General features: G+C 37.6%; 1 protein-coding gene across 6 annotated transcripts in view; it reads right to left on the bottom strand.

Moving 5' to 3' along the window:
* LOC144223873 (uncharacterized) overlaps positions 1 to 17683 on the bottom strand; it is a 45573-nt gene that overhangs the window by 21081 nt on the left and 6809 nt on the right. For 3 of the 6 annotated variants that reach the window (XM_077754669.1, XM_077754667.1, XM_077754668.1), the window contains exons 3-5: positions 17142 to 17262; positions 16790 to 16876; positions 13379 to 15604 (exon numbers count right to left, since the gene is read on the bottom strand). In XM_077754669.1, coding sequence (XP_077610795.1) covers positions 14145 to 15604; positions 16790 to 16876; positions 17142 to 17262 — 1668 coding nt within the window. In that variant the 3' untranslated portion in view covers positions 13379 to 14144. Of the gene's footprint in view, positions 1 to 13378; positions 15605 to 16789; positions 17023 to 17141; positions 17263 to 17683 lie in introns of those variants that run through there. The other 3 variants (XM_077754673.1, XM_077754671.1, XM_077754672.1) reach the window with 3 other exon arrangements.

Here is a 17683-nt window from a genome sequence, read left to right as displayed (position 1 = left end):
ACACACACTTAGTCAATTCTTGTTATTCATTATAGTTGTATTCTATAAATTCATCACAAACACTAAATTGGCAAATACTGAACCATTTCTCCTAGAGAAAATGCAAATTTAGATTCCTGTGAGCCTCTGTTCACGTTTTTATCAACCAATCAATATATAACCTATTACAGAATTTCTTCCTGTTTAAGGATGTCTTTTTAACATATAACATGTTCTTATAAATATATTATATGGAGTATTTAACTATAATAAAAAATTTTCAATTACATCATTTCATATAATGTATTCTGTTGTTACTGTACTGCTTTAAATTTCTCAGTGATACACAAAAACAATACACATAATTTAGTACTCACATACAATAAACATAGTAAACAGTAATGTGAACACATACACTATGTTATACTGTACAGTCAGTGATATTAAACTACACCACATTGAGCATAAAACTTCACAATAGTACATTTCTGTTTATTGCCTCCCATTCCTTCTGCCGTTAGTGTTGGTAGTTTTACTTCTCCATGTCATGCACCCTTCAACAAATGGATAGTCTTTAAACAGTTGGTTATCTTTTAAAGAGATTTAAATGCTATGAAATAGAATCTTCATTTTTACCCAGGGAATGACTGTGTAGTTCTCTTCATTCTTTTGGTTTTCCTTTGACATTTCAAGGATCATTCTTCTGGAAAGAAAATCAGTTTCTAAAGTAAAAGTCTGTGAGAACTGAATTTTTTCAGTCTTTGTATATCTGAAATTGTGTTTATTTCACATTTGTTTTTGAAATGTATTTTCCAGTTTATTTCTTCTAGAACTTTAAAAGTGTTCTATTAACGGGGTACCTGGATGGCTTAGTCAGTTGAGCATCCGACTTCAGCTCAGGTCATGATCTCATGGTTCATGAGTTCAAGCCCTGCATTGGGCTCACTGCTACCAGCCCACAGCCCACTTTGGATTCTCTCTCTCTCAAAAATGAATAAATGTTTTTAAAAAGTTCTACTATTTTATGGATTTTATTTTTGCCAGAAAAAAAGTCTGCTATTGCCATTATCATTTTTCCTATTTACATGAAATACCTTCCTTCTTTTCTCAGTTGCTTTTAAGATTTTCTGTTTATCACTGGATTAAGCAATTGGATTATGATGGCCTTGGTGAAATTTTTTACCTTTTCTTTTAAGATTTTATTTTATTTTATCTTGTTTTGTTATCTTTTATTTTATCTTATTTTTTTAGTAATTTCTATACCCAACATGGGACTCCATTTAACAACCCAGAGATCAAGAATCACATGCCCTTCTGAGTCACCCAGGTGCCCCTAAGTTTTTATTTTAATTCCAGTTAGCTGACACAATGTTACGTTAGTTTCAGGTGTACACTATAGTAATTCAGTAGTTCCAAATATCACACTCTGCTCATCACAAGAAATACACTCCTTGGGGGAGGGGCCAAGATGGTGGAATAGCGTGGCAGTTCTTTTGCATCCTTTATCCCTGAAATGCAGCCAGATCAACACCAAAACATCTTGCACAGCTAGAAAACAGATTTGAAGATTAACAAAGCAATCTGCACGACCTGAACCACAGAACTCAGCAGGTACATGACGCACAGAGGTGAACTAGGGGAGAGAGAAGCCATGGGGTCAGGGAGCTATTTTGCTTGTGGAGAGAGGACAGAGATTGGGGGGGGGATTATGGGAAAAGCACCACACCCCCTCAAAGCAGCTGGAGAGAAAAAGAGTGGAAACAGACACAGGGACTGAACAAAAAAAGAGAGAAAAAAGAAAGAGGGTTTAAATACCATTAAGATTCTATAAACAGGGGGAGCACAGAGTCTGAAACTCCACAACTCAATACCTGCTGAAGCTTTGATCAGAAGGGTGAATCCCATGGGGCAGACAGTGAGGTCCAACGGGTCCTCAGGCCACATGGGGAAAGGTGGTTCCCTTGCTGGGAGGACATTTGGTAGAGGCACTGTGACCTCCCCAAAGGCAAAGGTCTCAGCAGATCCCCGAGAACAGTGACATTCACTGGTGTTGAAGTGAGGACGTTAAGGGTAAAGCCTGGTGCCAGATGTGTGTTGTGATTTACCACAATCCCTGAAACACTGCTGCTACACGACTGCACAAACTTTTTCTGGGGCAGGTTGGTACCCAGCCACAGTCTCTGGGCACTGATAGTGGCACAGTCCCACGAACATTCCTGGGGACAGGCTGACACCCAACTATTGCTCAGTGAAACCCTCCCCCAGAGAGTCAGAACAGGTGAAAGCTGCAGAAGTGAAGGAGGGATTGGTAAACACAGCCCCATCTGAAATAAAACCCAGGAGGGAGGTACCTCCTGGCAGCCTGATGGCTCAGGCACAGACAATGTAGAAGTGGGAGTGGACGGTAGCCAGAGACAAAGGAGGGGTGCTTGATTAATGGTCAGGGAGAGCAAAGAGCTTTGATACTAGAGACTGGGTAGCTGGGTGACGCCATTTTCACCCCTCCCATGCATGTGCTTACAGGCCTACACGGGCCACAACAATCCATCCCAGTAATCTCAGCAGCACTGCCTAGTGGCAAAAGGAGGTGGAACGCTAAGCCTTTCAGAACTGAACCAACCTTGCTCTTGAGGACCACAAGTCTCTCCGCCTGCTTAGTTTATGAACTATAACATGCTTCATAGTTTGACTTCTAGGGGAAACCGAATGTAATTTCAATCATATTTGATTCTGTTCTCTGGTCCATCTATTTAATTTCTTTTTCTTTTCTTATTCTTGAGCACAGAGAGAAAAAAATTTACTTTTATTTCCCATTTTTACTAAAAATTTTCTCTTTAATTTTTTCTACCATATTTTTTATTTTAGTAAATTTCTTATATTCTATTTTACTTCCATTATTTCATTTTACTCTATTTTACTGTATTCATTTTCTCAAAATTTCAAAGGTTATCTTTTTTTCTCCCTTTCTTATCTCTCCCTTTCTTCTCTAACCTATCAAATTTCTTTCAATAACCAGACCAAAACACACCTAGGATCTAGCATCTTTTATTTCTTTGTGTGTTGTTTTTAATTGTTTAATTTTTATTTTTTTACTTTATTAAATCCTTGTCTTCCTTCAAATGATGAAACAAAGGAATTCACCCAAAAGAAAGAAGAAATGACAGCCAGGGAATTAATCAACACAGATATAAGCAAGAAATCTGAATCACAATTTAGAATCAAGATAATAAGAATACTAGCTGGGGTTGAAAAAAGCACACAGTCGCTTTCTGTGGACATGAAATAAGTAAAATCTAGTCAGGACGAAATTAAAATGCCATAACTGAGATGCAATCTCAAATGTATGCCACGGCGGCAAGGACGGATGAAGCAGAGCAGGGAATCAGCGATATAGAACTCAAATTTACGGAGAATAATGAAGCATAAATAAAGAGGGAAACTAAGGCAAAAGAACATGACATAAGAATTAGAGAACTCAGTGACTCTTTAAAAAGGAATAAGGTCCAAATCATAGGGGTCCCAGAAGATGAAGAGAGAGAAAACGGGTAGAAGCTTTATGTGAATAAATCATAGTAGAAAACTTTCCTAACCTGGGAGGAAAGACACAGACATCAAAATCCAGGAAGCACAGAGAGCTCCTGTGAGATTCAACAAAAACCAACCATTAACAAGGCATATCATAGTCAAATTCACAAAACATACAGACAAGGAAAGAATTATGAAAGCAGCAAGAGAAAAGACCTCCTTAACCTACAAGGGAAGACAGATCAGGTTTGTAGCAGACCTATCCATAGAAACTTGGCAGGCCAGAAAGGAGTGGCAGGATATATTCAATGTGCTGAATTGGAAAAATATGCAGCCAAGCATTCTTTATCCAGCAAGGCTGTCATTCAAAATAGAAGGAGAGATAAAGAGTTTCCCAGAGAAACATAAACTAAAGGAGTTCATGACCACTAAACCAGCCGTGCAAGAAATTTTAAGGGGGACTCTCTGAGGGGAGAAAAGATGGGGGGGGAGACCAAAAGGAACAAAGACTAGAAAGGACCAGAGAACACCATCAGAAAGGACTCCAACTCTACAGGCAACATAATGGCAATAAATTCATATCTTTCAGTACTCTAAACATCAATGGACAAAAGGCCCCAATCAAAAGACATAGGGTAACAGAATGGATAAGAAAACAAGATCCATCTTATACTGCATACAAGAGACCCATTTTAGACCTAAATTCACCTTCATATTGAAAATGAGGGGATGGAGACCCATCTGTCACGCTAATGGTCACCAAAAGAAAGCCAAAGTAGCTATACTTACATCAGAAAATCTAGATTTTAAAATAAAGACTGTAACAAGTGATGAAGAAGGGCATTTTTTAAATGTCTTTATTTTGAGAGACAGAGACAGAGAGTGAGCAGGGAAGGGGCAGAGAGAGAGAGGGAGACACAGAATCTGAAGCAGGCTCCAGGTTCTGAGCTGTCAACACAAAGCCTGATGCAGAGCTCGAACCCACGGTCTGTGAGGTCATGACCTGAGCCGAAATCAAACGCTTAACCGACTGAGCCACCCAGGCACCCCTGAAGAAGAGCATTATATCATAATTAAGGGGTCTATCCATCAAGATCTAATAATTGTAAACATTTATGCTCCAAACGTGAAAGCACCCAAATAAAAAAATCAATTAATCATAAAGAAACTCATTGGTACTAATACCATAATAGTAGGGGACTTCAACACCCCATTATAGCAATGGACAGATCATCTAAACAGAAAATCAACAAGAAAACAATGGCTTTGAATGACACTGTACCAGATGGACTTAATAGATATGTACAGAACATTTGATCTTAAAGCAGTGGAATACATATTTTTCTCCAGTGCACATGGAACATTCTCCAGAATAGGCCACATACTGGGACACAAGTCAGCCCTTAACAAGTATAAGAAAAATTGAGATCATACTGTGCATAATTTCAGACCACAATGCTATGAAACTTGAAATCAATCTCAAGAAAAAATTTGGAAAGACAACAAATACTTGGAGACTAAAGAAGATCCTATGAGAGAATGAATGGTCTAACCAAGAAGTTAGAGGAAATTAAAAAGAACATGGAAGCCAATGAAAATGATAACACCACAGCCCAAAACCTCTGGATGCAAAAAGCTGGTCAGAAGAGGGAAGTATATAGCAATCCAGGCCTTCCTAAAGAAGGAAGAAAGATCTAAGATACACAACCTAACCTTACACCTTAAAATGCTAGAAAAAAAGAACAGGAAATAAAACCCCAAACCAGCAGAGGGCAGGAAATAATAAAGATTAGAGCAGATATTAATGCTATAAGAAAGGAAGGAAGGAAGGAAGGAAGGAAAGAGTAGAACAGATCAATGAAACCAGGAGTTGATTCTTTGAAAGAATTAACAAAATTGATAACCCCCTAGTTAGTTTGATCACAAAGGAAAAGGAAAGGACCCAAATAAATAAAATCAAGAATCAAAGAGGAGAGATCACAACCAACACAGCAGAAATATAAACAATAATAAAAGAATATTGTAAGCAATTATAGGCTAATAAAATGGCCAATCTGGAAGAAATGGACAAATTCTTAGAAACATATAAACTACCAAAACTGAAACAGGAAGAAATAGAAAATTTTAACAGACCCATAACCGGTAAAGAAATCGAATTAGTAATCAAATATCTCCAAAAAAACAAAAACAAAAACAAGAGTCCAGGGCCAGATGGCTTTCCATGTAAATTCTACCAAACATTTAAAGAAGAGTTAACACTTATTCTTTTGAAGCAGTTGCAAAAAAATATAAATGGAAGGAAAACTTCCAAACTCATTCTATGAAGTCAGCATTACGTTGATTCCAAAACCAAAGACCCCACTAAGAAAGAGACCTACAGACCAATTTCCCTGATGAACATGGATGCAAAAATCTCAACAAGACAATAGCCAACTGGATTCAACAATACATTAAAAGAATTATTCACCATGATCAAGTAGGATTTATACCTGGGATGTAGGGCTGGTTCAATATCTGCAAAACAATCAATGTGATACATTACATTAATAAAAGAAAGGACATGAACTACATGGTATTCTCCATAGATGTAGAGAAAGCATTTGACAAAATGCAGCATCCTTTCTTGAAAAAAAAAACCCTCAAGAAAGTAGGGACAGAAGGATCATACCTCAAGGTCATAAAAGCCATATATGAAAGACCCACCACTAATAGCATCCTCAATGAGGAAAAACTGAGAGCTTTCCCCCTAAGGTCAGGAACACAACAGAGATGTCCACTCTCACCACTGTTATTCAACATAGTATTCAAAGTCTTAGCCTCAGCAATCAGACAATGCAAAGGAATAAAAGGCAACAAATCTTCCAGGAGGAAGTTAAGCTTTCATTCTTTGAAATGAAAGAGGACATGATACTCTATATGGAAAACCCAAAGCATTCCACAAAAAAAAAACCTGCTAGAAATGACCCATGAATTCAGCAAGATCACAGGATATAAAATCAATGCACAGAAATCAGTTCCATTCCTATAAACCAAAAATGAAGCAACAGAAAGAGAAATCAAGGAATCAATCCCATTTACAATTGCACCAAAACCCATAAAATACCTAGGAATAAACATAATCAAAGAGGTGAAAAATCTATACACTGACAACTATAGAAAGCTTATGAAAGAAATTGAAAAAGACACACAAAAAAATGGAAAAATATTCCATGCTCCTGGATAGGAAGAACAAATACTGTTAAAATGTTGATACTATACAAAGCAACCTACATATTCAATGCAATCCTGATCATAATAATACCAGCATTCTTCGCAGAGTTAGAACAAACAATTCTAAAATTTTTATGGAACCAGAAATGACCCCAAATAGCCAAAGCAATCTTGAAAAAACCCAAAGCTGGAGGCATCACAATCCTGGAGTTCAAATGTATTACAAAGCTGTAATCATTAAGACAGTATGCTACTGGCACAAAAACAGACAGATCGATGGAACAGAACAGAGAACCCAGAAATGGACCCACAAACATATGGCCAGTTTTCCCAGCAACATGCAGAAAATTGAACCTGGACCACTGTCTTATACCATACATAAAAATAAACTCAAAATGGATGAAAAATCTAAATGTAAGACAGGAAGCCATCAAAATACTAGAGGAGAAAGGAGGCAAAAACCTCTTTGACCTCAGCCGCAGCAACTTCTTATTCAACACGTCTCCTGAGACAAGAGAAACAAAAGCAAAAATGAACTATTGGGACCTCATCAAAATAAAAAAGCTTCTGCACAATGAAGAAAACAGCAAAACTAAAAGGCAACCAACAGAATGGGAGAAGATTATTTGCAAATGATATATCAGACAAAGGGTTAGTATCCAAAATCTGTAAAGAATTTATCAAGCTCAACACCGAAAAAAACCCAAATAATCCAATGAAGAAATGGCCAAAAGACATGAGTAGACACTTCTCCAAAGAAGACCCCCAGAAGTCCAACCGACACATGAAAAAATGTTCAACATCACTCATCATCAGGGAAATACAAGTCAAAACCACAATGAGATACCACCTCGCACCAGTCAGAATAACTAAAATTAACAACTCAGGCAACAACAGATATTGGTGAGGATGCAGAGAAAGAGGATCTCTTTTGCACTGCTGGGGGAAATGCAAACTGGTACAGCCACTCTGGAAAACAGTGTGGAGATTCCTCAAAAAATTAAAAATAGAACTACCCTACAACCCAGAAATTGTACTACTAGGTATTTATCCAAGGGATGCAGGTGTGCTATTTCAAAAGGGCACATACACCCCAATGTTTATAGCAGAGCTAANTGAAATCTTGCCATTTGCAACAATGTGGATGGAACTAGAGGGTATTATGCTAGGCACAATTAGTCAGAGAAAGACAAATATCATATGACTTCACTCATATGAGGAATTTAAGATAAAAACAGGTGAACAGATAAAGGAGGGGAAGCTAAAATAATATAAAAACAGCGAGGAGGACAAAACATAAAAGACTCTTAAATGTGAAGAACAGAGAGTTGCTGGAGGGGTTGTGGGAGGGCATGGGCTAAATGTGTAAGAAGCATTAAGGAATTTACTCCTGAAAACATTGTTGCACTATATTCTAACTAACTTGGATGTAGATTAAAAAACTAATTAATTTAAAGAAAGAGGGGGGAAAAAAAGAGGAAAAAAGTGCACGCCTTTTCTCCACATCCTCACCAAAACCTGTTGTATCTTGTGTTATTGAGGTGATATTTCAATGTAATTTTTGACTTGCATTTCCCTGATGATAAGTGAAGATGAACATATTTTCATGTGTCTGTTGACCATCTGTATGTCTTCTTTGCAGAAATGTCTGTTCGTGTGTTCTGTCCATTTCTTAATTGGATGATTTGTTCTTTGGGTGTTAAGTTTTATAAGTTCTTTATGTATTTTGGATACTAGCCTTTTACTAGATATGTCACATGCAGATATCTTCTCCCATTTTTTAAAAAATTTTAAAAATGTTTTTATTTATTTCCGAGTGAGAGAGAGAGAGAGAGACAGCACGAGCAGGGGAGGGTCAGAGAGAGGGAGGTACAGAATCTGAAACAGGCTCCAGGCTCTGAGCTTGCTGTCAGCACAGAGCCCAACGTGGGGCTCGAACCCACTAACCGTGAAATCATGACCTGACCCAAAGCCGGACGCTTAACCGACTGAGCCACCCAAGTGCCCCAATCTTCTCCCATTTCAAGGCTGCCTTTTAGTTTTGCTGATTGTTTCCTTTGCTGTGCAGCTTATTTTGATGTAGTCCCAATAGTGTAGTTTTGCTTTTATTTCCTTTGCCTCAGAGACATATCTAAAAAGAAGTTGCCAAGACTGATGTCAAAGAAGCTACTGCCTGTGCTCTCTTCTTGGATTCACTCCTCACATTTAGGTATTTAATCCATTTTGGTTTTATTTTTGTATATGGTGTGAGAAAGTGGTCCAGTTTCTTTGTTTCGCATGTTGCTGTCCAGTTTTCCCAACACCATTTGTTAAAGAGACTATTTTTTCCAATGGATATTCTCTTCTTCGTTTAAAATTAACCATATAAGGGGGCGCCCAGCTGGCTTAGTCGGTTAAGCGTCCGACTTTCGCTTAGGTCGTGATCTCACGGTTCGTGGGTTCGAGTCCCGCGTCGGGCTCTGTGCTGACTGCCAGCTCAGAGCCTGGAGCCTGTTTCAGTCTGTGACTCCCTCTCTCTCTGACCCTCCCCTGCTCACGCTGTCTCTCTCTCTCTCTCTCTCCTAGAAATAAATAAAACATTTAAAAAAATAAAATAAAATTAACCATATAATGTGGGTTTATTCCCAGATTTTCTATCCTGCTTCATTGATCTATGTGTCTATTTTTGTGCCAATACCATACTGTTTTGTTGACTAGAGCTTTGCAATAGAAATTGAAGTCTGGAATTGTGATGCCTCCAGCTTTGTCTTTCTTTTTCAAGACTGGTTTGGCTATTTTGGGGTCTTTTGTAGTTTCATACAAATTTTAGGATTGTTTGTTCCACTTCTGTGAAAATTTTTGTTAGTATTTTGATAGGGGTTACATTAAATGTGTAGACTGCTCCGGGTAGTACAGACATTTTAACAATATTTGTTCTACCAACCCATGAGCATGGAATGTCTTTCCATGTCTTTGTGTCATCTTCAGTTTCTTTCTTCAATGTTTTATAGTTTTCAGAGGAGAGGTATTTCACCTCTTTGGTTAGGTTTATTCTTAGGTATCTAATTATTTTGGGTGCAATTGTAAATAAGATTATTTTCTCACTTTCTTTTTTTATTGTTGTATAGAAATGCAGCAGATTTCTGTCAATTGATTTGTGCCCTGCAATTTTAATGAATTTATTTTTTCAGTTCTAGGAATTTTTTAGTGAAGACTTTCACTTTTTCTATAGTATCATGTCATCTGCAAATAGTGAAAATTTTACTTCTTCCTTACTGATTTTGATTCCTTTATTTTTTTTATTGTGTGATTGCTGTGGCTAGGACTTCCAGTACTATGTTGAATAAAAGTGGTGAGACTGGACATCCTTGTCTTGTTCCTAACATTAAGGGAAAAGCTCTCAGTTTTTCCCCATTAAGGATGGTATAAGCTGTGGGTTTTTCATATATGGCTTTTATTATGTTGATTATGTTCTCCCTAAACTTGTTTTGTTGAGGGTTTTTATCATGAATGGATGTTGAACTTTGTCAAATGCATTTTCTACATCTATTGAAATGATCATATTTTCCTTATCCTTTCTCTTATTGATGTGATGGATCACATTGATTGATTTACAAATGTTGAGCCACTCTCACAATCTAGGAATAAATCCCACTTGGTCATGGTGATTTCTTTGTAATAAGAGAATGAATTAGTAATTTATTTTTAATTTTTTTCTAAGTTTTTATTTAAATTCCAGTTAGTTCACATTAAATTCCAGTTAGCTTCAGGTAGAGAATTTAGTGATTCATCATTTGTATACAACACCCAGTGTTCATCACAAGTACCCTTTTTAATACTCATCACCTATTTAACCTATCCTCTATTTCCCCTCCAGTAACCATCAGTTTGTTCTCTATAGTTAAGAGTCTGTTTCAGAGCGCCTGGGTGGCTCAGTCGGTTAAGCATCCAACTTCACCTCAGGTCATGATCTCAGGGTTCATGAGCCAAGCCCTGCATTAGGCTCTGTGCTGACAGCTCAGAGCCTGCAGCCTACTTCACATTCTGTGTCTCCCTCTCTCTCTGTCACTCCCCCGCTCATGCCCGGTCTCTCTCTTTCTCTCAAAAATAAATAAAACATTTAAAAAATTTTTTTAAGTCTGTTTCTTGGTTTGCCTCTCTTTTCCCCACTATGTCCACTTGTTTTGTTTCCTTAATTCCACATGAGTGAAATCATATGGTATTTGTCTTTCTCTGACTTATTTCACTTAGCATTAATACTCTAGCTCCATCCACATCTTTACAAATGGTAAGATTTCATTCTTTTTTATGGCTGAGTAATATTCCATTGTATATATGTATGGACACACACACACACACACACACACACACACACACCACATCTTCTTTATCCATTCAACAGTCAATGGACACTTGGGCTCTTTCCATAATTTGTCTATTGTTGATAATGCTGCTATAAATGTTGGGGTGCCTGTATCCTTTTGACTCAGTATGTTGTATCCTGTGGGTAAATACCTAGTAGTGCAAATGCTGGATCGTAGTGTCGTTCTATGTTTGTCACTAGATGTGACAGCCTAGAATGATGCAGCCCTGTGAAGATAATGATGATGAAGTTAATAGCTAATTTCACTGAATGCTTTTGAAGTACCAAACACTGAAAACATTTTACACAAATTAACTCATTTATCTTCATAAAATCCTGTGAGGTATTACTATCACCATTTACAGATGTTGAAGTAATTTGTCCAAGGTCATATAAAGCCAGGATAGATGCAACTTGGATTTATAGCCAGGTAACATGACTTCTGGGCAAAAGTCATGCACACACACATATGCATACATACATGCACACACACACTTTTGAGCTCTTGAAAGGTATAGTGTTTTATTTATCTGACTCACAGATGCTCAAGAAACGGTTAACAGACATGACGGAGTAGGAATCTCCATCAGTGACACTGTAACATCATAATCTTAGCCCCATCTGCAACAAGGTAATATACTCTCACTGCTTTAAGTCCTTCACTACCTTTATTCAACTCTGGCTTTCTTTTCCTAGTTCCGTATCACTGTGAAGTGAGGGGCCAAGAGATGGAACAGCGTGGAACTTTTTCTGTCTCTTCCCTGAAATGCAGCCAGATCAACATCAAACCATCTTGCACACCTATAAAATTGATTTGAGGATTAACACAACAATCTGCACACAACCTGAACTACAGTATCACTGAGAAGGCACTTTAAATCAAGAATTGGAAAATGTTATCATGAGCATGCTTATGCCTTTTAATTGACAAAGTATGAATATTTTGATGACTCCTCCCATAATCAAATAACAAGATAACATAAAACTACATGTAGTAAAAGGAAATAAAATCTCAGGATTAAAGTACTACTTCATCTGTGTGGTACCAGTGCTTGGGAGAGCAGAGGAGGGACAAAGAATGGGAGAAACAGAATGCTTGCTATTTATTATCCCACAGCTGTACATACATAGTGGCCAATCTATCCGTAATTATACAGTTCTTAATCCTTGCTTGATACCATGCTGTGCTTCCTTAAGTCTCTCAAAGATCCTTCAACATGCCTTAGAATTTTAAAATCTGTTAAATAAAACTACATCAAAGGAAAGATCAACCTCTTTTAAAAAAATTTACCATCCCATTCCAAACCCACTATCTCTATTGAGAATTCCTATGGAATGTGCCTTCATCTCTTGGCTTTCAGTTAGGGTTGCACATATACTAGAGCAGAATATTCTGTCTGAGGTTGGAAACCCTATCACTCATTCCACATCACAATTATATGTGATATAATACTCCTTTTTAAAACAATTTCTTTCTTACAACATGAAACACCATAGAGAACATAACCTGAAATACAAGCTATATGAGTGCCTTTTACTTCCAAGTGTCCGGACAGTCCTAATCAGTGCTGTGTATTACCCTTCTAGTCACAAGACAGGAAACCACGAGACAAGGAAGACTATTCCATTTACCTAAAATTTAAGACTATTTGAAGCCAGCCTCTTTACAAACCATAATTATCTGTCAAGGTTCAGTGTAGAAAACAAAAAGCTTCTTAAACATTTCAAGACATAGATTACAAGTAACTGTTTTGAAAATTGGTTGGGAGGCTAGAGGAAAAGTAATGGGGACAGCTCTGGACTATTAATTTCAAGGTAAACTCCCGTTAACTATCATCCAGGATGGAGAAATGACTGTTGCTGTTACCAGTGATGCTGCCAGCAGCAATACTTTAAAGCCACAAAACGTGAAGCTAGACACTGGATCATGGAGTCCAGATGCAGCTAACAGGACAGAACTGGCCTGTGTACTTTTCCTGAAATGACTCCCAGAGTGCATGTGCCCACCCACACGTAATTAGCGCTCATCCTTCAGGATTCAGATTGAAAAGCACATCCACCATGAAACCTGTTCTGATCTCTCGGAGTTTGTTGTTTCTTGATTATGTTCTCACCGCATTTGTAAAAATTAAAATGTGTAAATTAGGCCAACCGGGAATGGACTGTGAATTATCTTCACCAAAATAAGGATATTCTTAGCACAGAGATCAAGCCATTTTTCTCTAGCTTAGTCAGTCTCCTACTAAAGCATATAGTAAGGCTTAGTTCTTCAAGAGGAAAGTAAAAACTTTTGCAAGAAATATCAGTGTCACAGTGAAAGAGTTCATTATATACAAACTGATTTTATTAGAGGCCAATAACTTTATTCACACCACCTTTTACTTCTTTTGCAGCTTTAATTTTTAACTTTAAAACATCTCCTGGATCCACTGGGTGACTAAGAATCTTCACATGCCCATTAGCTAAGGAAACTTCTATGCAGGACTCGAGTAAAACTGTTTGCTACTGCTGTAAGAAATGCATATTTTTATAATCTATTCATTTGCTCTCTTGTAGGACTACTTACAAATAACATCATTCCAAAGAAAGATTTACACATAATTCCTACATCCTTCAGGCTGTTCTAGCATTAATCTTCTGATATCTAGCAAGATAAGAATGAACAGTTTGCTACATTTCTCACATAAGCTTTCTCTCCAGTGTGAATTGATACAGAATAAGGGATACACTTTAACTGAAGGACTTTTTTATATTCATATTGCTTCTCTCCTGTGCATGTTCAATAAGAAATTCATATTGCCTAATGTCTTTCCCGTATGCTACATATATAAGATTTTTCTCCTGTGTGGACTTATGTCGACTAAGGGATTAATACTGGCTAAAGGCTTTCCCACGTTTATTGCCTTTATGAAGGCAATAAACATTCTGTCTAAAGTGTGAACTGCGATAGACAGTAAGGCTTGCATCACTGCTAAAGACCTTCCCATATTCATTACATTCATAAGACTTTTCTCCAGTATACATTTTCAAGAAGGATCTATGGCTAAGTGTATTATGACAAATACTGCATTCATATAGTTTCTCTCTTCTATGATTTTTCACATGTAGAATGATTCATATGGCCTAAAGGCTTTTCCACATTTATTGAACTACTGGGTTTCTCTCCATTATGTATTCTCTGATGGGCAGTAAGATTTGAGCCTTTGCTAAAAGCTTTCCCACACTCACTACATTTATATGGCTTTTCTCCAGTATGAATTCTCTGATGTACAGTAAGGTTTGAACTACAGCTGAAGGTCTTCCCACATTTAACACATTCATAGGGCTTCTCTCCAGTATGAATTCTGTGATGCTGAAGCAAGGATGACCTATGACTGAATGCTTTCCCACATATACTGCATTCATAAGGTTTCAATCTAGTGTGATTTCTTACATGCATGTTCAGTGACTCTGGCTGGTTGAAGGATTTCCTGCATTTCTGACATTCAAAGGGCTTCTCTTCATTATGAATACTCTGATGCTGAATAAGAAATGATAAGCTGCTAAAGACCTTCAGACATTTGTTGCATTCAAACTGTTTCTCTACAGTGTGAATCCTTTGATGTCGAGTAAGGTGTGAGCTACAGCAAAAGGCTTTTCCACATTCACTACATTCGTAAGGTTTCTCTCCAGTGTGAATTTTCTGATGGTGAATGAGAGAGGACCTATGAATGAAGGCCTTCTCACACATTCGACACTCATAGAGTTTTTCTTGAGTATGAATTCTCAGATGTTCAATGAGATGTGATACACGACTGAATGACTTTCCACAGTTCATACATTCATACGGTTTCTCTCCAGTGTGAGTACTCTGGTGATTAGTAAGTGATGACACATGGCTAAACGCCTTCCCACATTCAATACATTTGTAAGGTTTCTCTCCACTATGACTTATCTGATGTCGAGTTAGGGATGAGCCATGGCTAAATGTCTTCCCACATTCATGACATTCATACGGTTTCTCTCCTGTATGAATTCTCCAATGGCGATTAAGGATTGATTGCTTGCCAAAGGCTTTCCCACATTCATTGCATGTATACACTTTCTCTCTATCATAAGAATGGTTAAGGGTAAGAGATTTGCTCTGGCTGAAGGCTGCCACACTTTCTTTAGAATTCAAAAGTTTCTTTCCACCATCGGTACAGTCATTTTTTATCACAGACCTTTTTGGTAAGCTCTTCTTAAATATATCGTGTTTATGTGATTTCCCGTCAGCAGAAATTCTCTGTGGTTCAGAAAGAATAGACTTTAAATGGAGGATGCTTCTAAATTTGTAAACACCTTCCCCAGTGGGACTTTCTCTAAAGGTGAGGGTCACAGGTCTGAAATGTTCTACCTGATTTTCAGGCTTCCCCTCAAACTCCTCTATAAATTCCCAGTCCTTGTTAAAATTTGAAAATTCATGACTCGGTTTTGTAATTTTTTCTATTATTACCGCTTGGGGTGAATCTTCATCATAAATATTCTCCTTCATTAATAATTCCTTGTTTTCCCATCTTGATTCCCAATCTGAAATATATCAAGAAAGCAAAACACTGCTTTTTCTGTACTTCTTAAAAAGAAACTTCTATGGAAGTATTAGAGAACTAGATGAAAAATAGAGTACATCTTTGTCCCCAGAAAGCACATAACTGACAATTCTCATGTACAATAATTTCTGAACAAAGCTCAAATGGAGCAGAAAACAAAGACAGCTCACAAAGAGAGGAACAGAGTGTAATAAGGGAAATGAGTTAAATAGAGGCAAACAGAATTCGGAAAAACAGTGAAACTGTAAGAAAAATAAAAAGCACAAGGTATTCTGGATTCCAAGCCAACGTTCTATTCTGTACCTACATTTATGTGAAAAGACCACATTGTGTCTCACAGCCTTGGTTCTCCAACCTTCAATTAATCTCAATTTACTGTCAGTTAGTATCCTTAGAATGCACAATTTATTTTCATACGTTTATTTATTTTGAGAGGGGGGAGGGGCAGAGAGACGGAGAGCAAGAGTCCCCAGCAGGCTCAATGCTGAAGTCTGGAGCCCAACACGGGGCTTGATCCCACGAACCATGAGATCATGACCTGAGCCAAAATCAAGACCTGGATGCCCAACCAACTGAGCCACCCAGGCTCCCCAAAATGTACACTGCATTACACAGTTAACGATGAATAAAACAAATATTCTTTATCCCTCAAAAAGATTTAGACTTTGTGTAGGCTCTGTGTAAAATCCTATCATTCACTGGACATAAGAAAATATTGTCCTAGAAACTTTTTTATACATTCTTTACTTCCTCTATCACTCCACATGTCCACATTTGACCCTTGAAGCTCAGCCTTAGGGGAAAAGTCATTACCCATCTAACTGACAGCCTTTCTTTGCCTAAAACCATTGGTATATTTTTCCTTAGGTGGACTTAAAAGAATAATTTGCTTTATTTTGTTGCAAATAAAATAACAATTTGAATTATTATGATGGTAAAAACCTCCATTTTTTTTATTAGATAACATAAGTAATACAGAAAGATAATAATCTGGGATGGAGGAATGGCTGTTTTAAAATCTAAGCTAAGGATCTTTCATTTGTTACCTTTAGGATCTCTGAAGAGAGTACCCCTAAAATATCCGAAAACGCCTTCAAACTTCCAACAAGCATGTTTAACAAAGGCTTCTTTTGCCTGATTCCCCATGACTTATCTGGAAACATACCTTCTGACAGTTTTTTCTCCACCATCCAAGGTTCTTTCCCATCCTCCAATAAACTGATCACACATGGCTTAGGTATGGAAAGACCTGCTTACAGGAAAAATACAGAACCTGTTTAAACTGTGGTCCTCATGGAGGAGAGGCCATCATCAGAAAAGGAACCAAAAGAAGTTTCACTGAAACGGGAAGATAAGCTTCAGGCAGGGCACAACAGACCTCTACACATCCCAGGGAATCTGAAACAAAATTTCAGCCATTTACTCTCCTGAGTACTTCCGAGTACTTTCTGAGTACTTCCAGTACGTCCAAGTAACAGAAGATCTCCCCAATGGGGTGGAAAGGCAGATATGCTTACCTAGAGAAACCAGGTTCTCATAATTCTGGACCATCACATCCTTGTACAAATCCCTCTGAGCAGAATCGAGCCATCCCCACTCTTCATGAGAGAAGTCTATGGCCACATCACTAAATGTCACCTGAAATAGCAAACATATTTAGGCTCAGTCATAGCCAGGGCCACTTTTGTCGCTGCTTAAGGGACAAAATTATCCTGGTTGTAGAAGAAAGGAAACAAGATTCAATAGTGATGGCAATGATCAGGGATCTGATCTAAGTTACATGGTAATTGTATAATTATGTGTTTGGCACTGTTTTACAATAGGGGTAAGAGACAAATATAAGAGCTTTGCTTCAAAAGAGTTCATTCTGTCAAAGGGAAAAATATTCTAACATTTTAAAAATCAGCATTCAACATTTGACAGCATATGGTCAAGTGCTTAGTTGTGTTTTTTTACAGGTTACACGTCAGGTAAACAAAAAATGATCCAATAAGCTTCAAAAGAATGATCCAGTATGTTCAGAGAAAAGACATCTTTATATTAAAGACACATACATAAC

This window comes from Crocuta crocuta, unplaced genomic scaffold, assembly GCF_008692635.1.
Source record: "Crocuta crocuta isolate KB4526 unplaced genomic scaffold, BGI_CrCroc_1.0 scaffold121, whole genome shotgun sequence".
In the NCBI taxonomy this organism is placed as follows: Eukaryota; Metazoa; Chordata; class Mammalia; order Carnivora; family Hyaenidae; genus Crocuta; species Crocuta crocuta.
This window is presented reverse-complemented; position numbering and strand designations above follow the sequence as displayed.